We start from the raw sequence: 2,594 nt of genomic DNA, 5'->3' as shown, positions 1-2,594 counted from the left end.
AAATCATGATTAAAAATTTAAAAGGAGGTAGAGGGTTGAGTTCAGGAAAAGGATTTAAATAGAACCAAATATGACCAATAAAGGAAATATGTATTTTACATTATTACAGAAATATATGTATGCAATGAGACGCCGTATTGTTAGACGAGAGATGTGAGGGGGGAGGGAGAGCCTTGAATTTTATTAACTACACTCTATACCTTCCACATGGATGAAAACCCTTTCATAATTGAGAATAGTCATTTTATTTGAGCGTATTGTAAAGATATGTATTTATTGCTATAACTGCCTAAGTACTAAGACTGCTTGAAGGTTTGAGTATTCTTATCAGGTTGTGGCCAACTGTGCAGTTAAAAACAATATTTTTGGGAATTTGGAAAATTATAATCCCTCCCCCCCTTTATTATAGAGATTAGCAATGCCTCTTTAAAATGTTGGTATTGGGTTAATTACCCCTCCCCCCTTTTCTACCTCCGTTTTCATAAACTTTGATATTTTTGATATACTCCTTTTTAGATGGGTTAAATTAAACAATCTAAGTTTGTTTAGTTACTCTTAGTCAACTGGAATTTTATATATATACATATTATATATATATATATATATATATATACATTCATATACATATTATATATATATTATAATCAGTTATGCTTCACACCCCACTCATATAACCATGCAGAAAAGTTCAGTTGGTTTCGCGGGATTAAAGCAGTCCTGTCGTTGTCGATGATTTCAATCCCCTTTTAATCCCTTTTTATGTTTAATTAACTATATAATTGTTTATATAATTAATTGTTCATAAGATATTATTCTGCAACGTAAAAAAGTGAAGTTATTATTTGTTCTTTGATAAGAATAGGATTAATCGGAGTGAGTGAAGTTAAAGATTCAGACTAATTTTATTCATTTTTTATTTTTATTAATCATCTACAGACTGGGCAATAAAAAAAATTCCAAGAAAATGATTTCTATCTTTCAATATTCATTTTGGAGTTATGCACAATCACTTTTATTACGTCACTACGGTGGGGTTCTGCGTTCTGATAAAAATGCAGGAAATGCGTCGTTTTAGCTTCCAGATAACTCTTATACAATATTTACACACGACGGCAAGACAGGGCGTTTCACGAACAATGAATTTTCAAAAATAAAAATCGTCCAAATAATTCATTATTATGCATCTGATAGATATATTTCATACAAAAAATGTATTATCTCTACAATTTTTGATATTTATTTGTGAGAGCAACTCTTATGTTATGGGCAGATTGAACCATATCAAATGGGACTGCACTTTAAGTAAAATTGCAGTTTTTGGGTTTTCTTCAGGCTCGGAAGGAGGGGTTTAATCTGTAAAGAAATTAGCTACAAACTATAATTTTCGAATACCCATATCTTTGCAAGCTTTGATATTTTAAACTTTGACTATTTTACTTTATACAAAACTTGTTGTTAAAAAAAGGAAAGATAAAATGTGGCTCACCCGGTAGCTAGCTTGCAGTACCCGGCCCTGATACTTTCTGTAGTTTTATTAAGATAAGAAATTAATTGAAGATTAGAGAAGGTATTGATAGATCAATTCTTTAATAAAAACTCCGCATCTAATTGAGCATTTTTAGCAAACTATTAAGGCACGGGAANCAGTTCTCAGTCAAGAGCAACCTTCAAATCATGCATTCCTATGTTCTTGAGAACATGGCATGCAAGCAACATCTTCTATCTACTAGACAACTAGTTTTATATTAAATTGTAACTTCTCCCTACAGGGTTAGAACTTCACGAGTTCTTAATATGTATATCACCCAATGCAATGAGAAACAAAAAGGCGCAAAGTTGTATGAATAACCCCGGATGTATAATGAACAACTGTCTAACGTAGAAATATTGAATAATATTGATTATTAAAATACTGATTGAATAAAAATATATTCCCCTGCAGATTTATTAAAATGATATTGATTTCTCATCCTCAGCATTTAAATAATATACTATTGTATCAGTGTATCAGTGTATCAGTGGTATATATCAGTGTATCAGTGTATCAATGTTTCAGTGTATCAGTGTATCATGTATATCAGTGTATTAGTGTATTAGTGTATCATTGTATCATTGTATCATGTATATCAGTGTATTAGTGTATCAGTGTATCAGTGTATCATTGTGTCATGTATATCAAAAAAAGAATAAAAGTTTTAAAATGAATTCGAACAAAATGAAAGAGAGAAAAAAGAGAAAAGGAATAGGATAATTAGGAAAGGTCAACCTGGAATAAAAAAAGGAGGAGGAAAAAGAGGCATAGAGAAGTAGGAAGAGAAAGAGTAAAAGAAACGGAACGAGTAGGAATAGAAAGAGGAAGAGTAAAAGAAACGGAACGAAAAAGAAGGGATATAAAACAGAAACAACGGATACAAAGAAGGAGACGGAATTTCAATCAAATTATTATTAGTTTAATTTATGTTTATAAAAAAACATGAAATATATATATTTTCAAATGTTAAAAAGTGTATTCTGCCCTCTCCTCTCCCAATCGGAGCTTGGATTAGTTCCGTTCTAAAAACCGCTCAATAATCCCCACCCCGGTAGGAGGGGGG

At 31.3% G+C, this 2,594-nt stretch overlaps 1 protein-coding gene across 2 annotated transcripts in view; it reads right to left on the bottom strand.

The window, feature by feature from the left end:
• LOC111697252 (PR domain zinc finger protein 1) overlaps positions 1-2,594 on the bottom strand; it is a 12,572-nt gene that overhangs the window by 6,508 nt on the left and 3,470 nt on the right. Inside the window, exon 1 of one of the 2 annotated variants that reach the window (XM_023467180.1) lies at positions 201-344. The exons of the other annotated variant lie outside the window; for it this stretch is intronic. Within the exon in view, the coding sequence (XP_023322948.1) occupies positions 201-243 (43 nt within the window). The 5' untranslated portion in view covers positions 244-344. Of the gene's footprint in view, positions 1-200; positions 345-2,594 lie in introns of those variants that run through there. 2 annotated transcript variants of the gene reach the window in all.

The sequence above is a fragment of the Eurytemora carolleeae genome, unplaced genomic scaffold, assembly GCF_000591075.1.
Source record: "Eurytemora carolleeae unplaced genomic scaffold, Eaff_2.0 scaffold222, whole genome shotgun sequence".
Taxonomy (NCBI): Eukaryota; Metazoa; Arthropoda; class Copepoda; order Calanoida; family Temoridae; genus Eurytemora; species Eurytemora carolleeae.
This window is presented reverse-complemented; position numbering and strand designations above follow the sequence as displayed.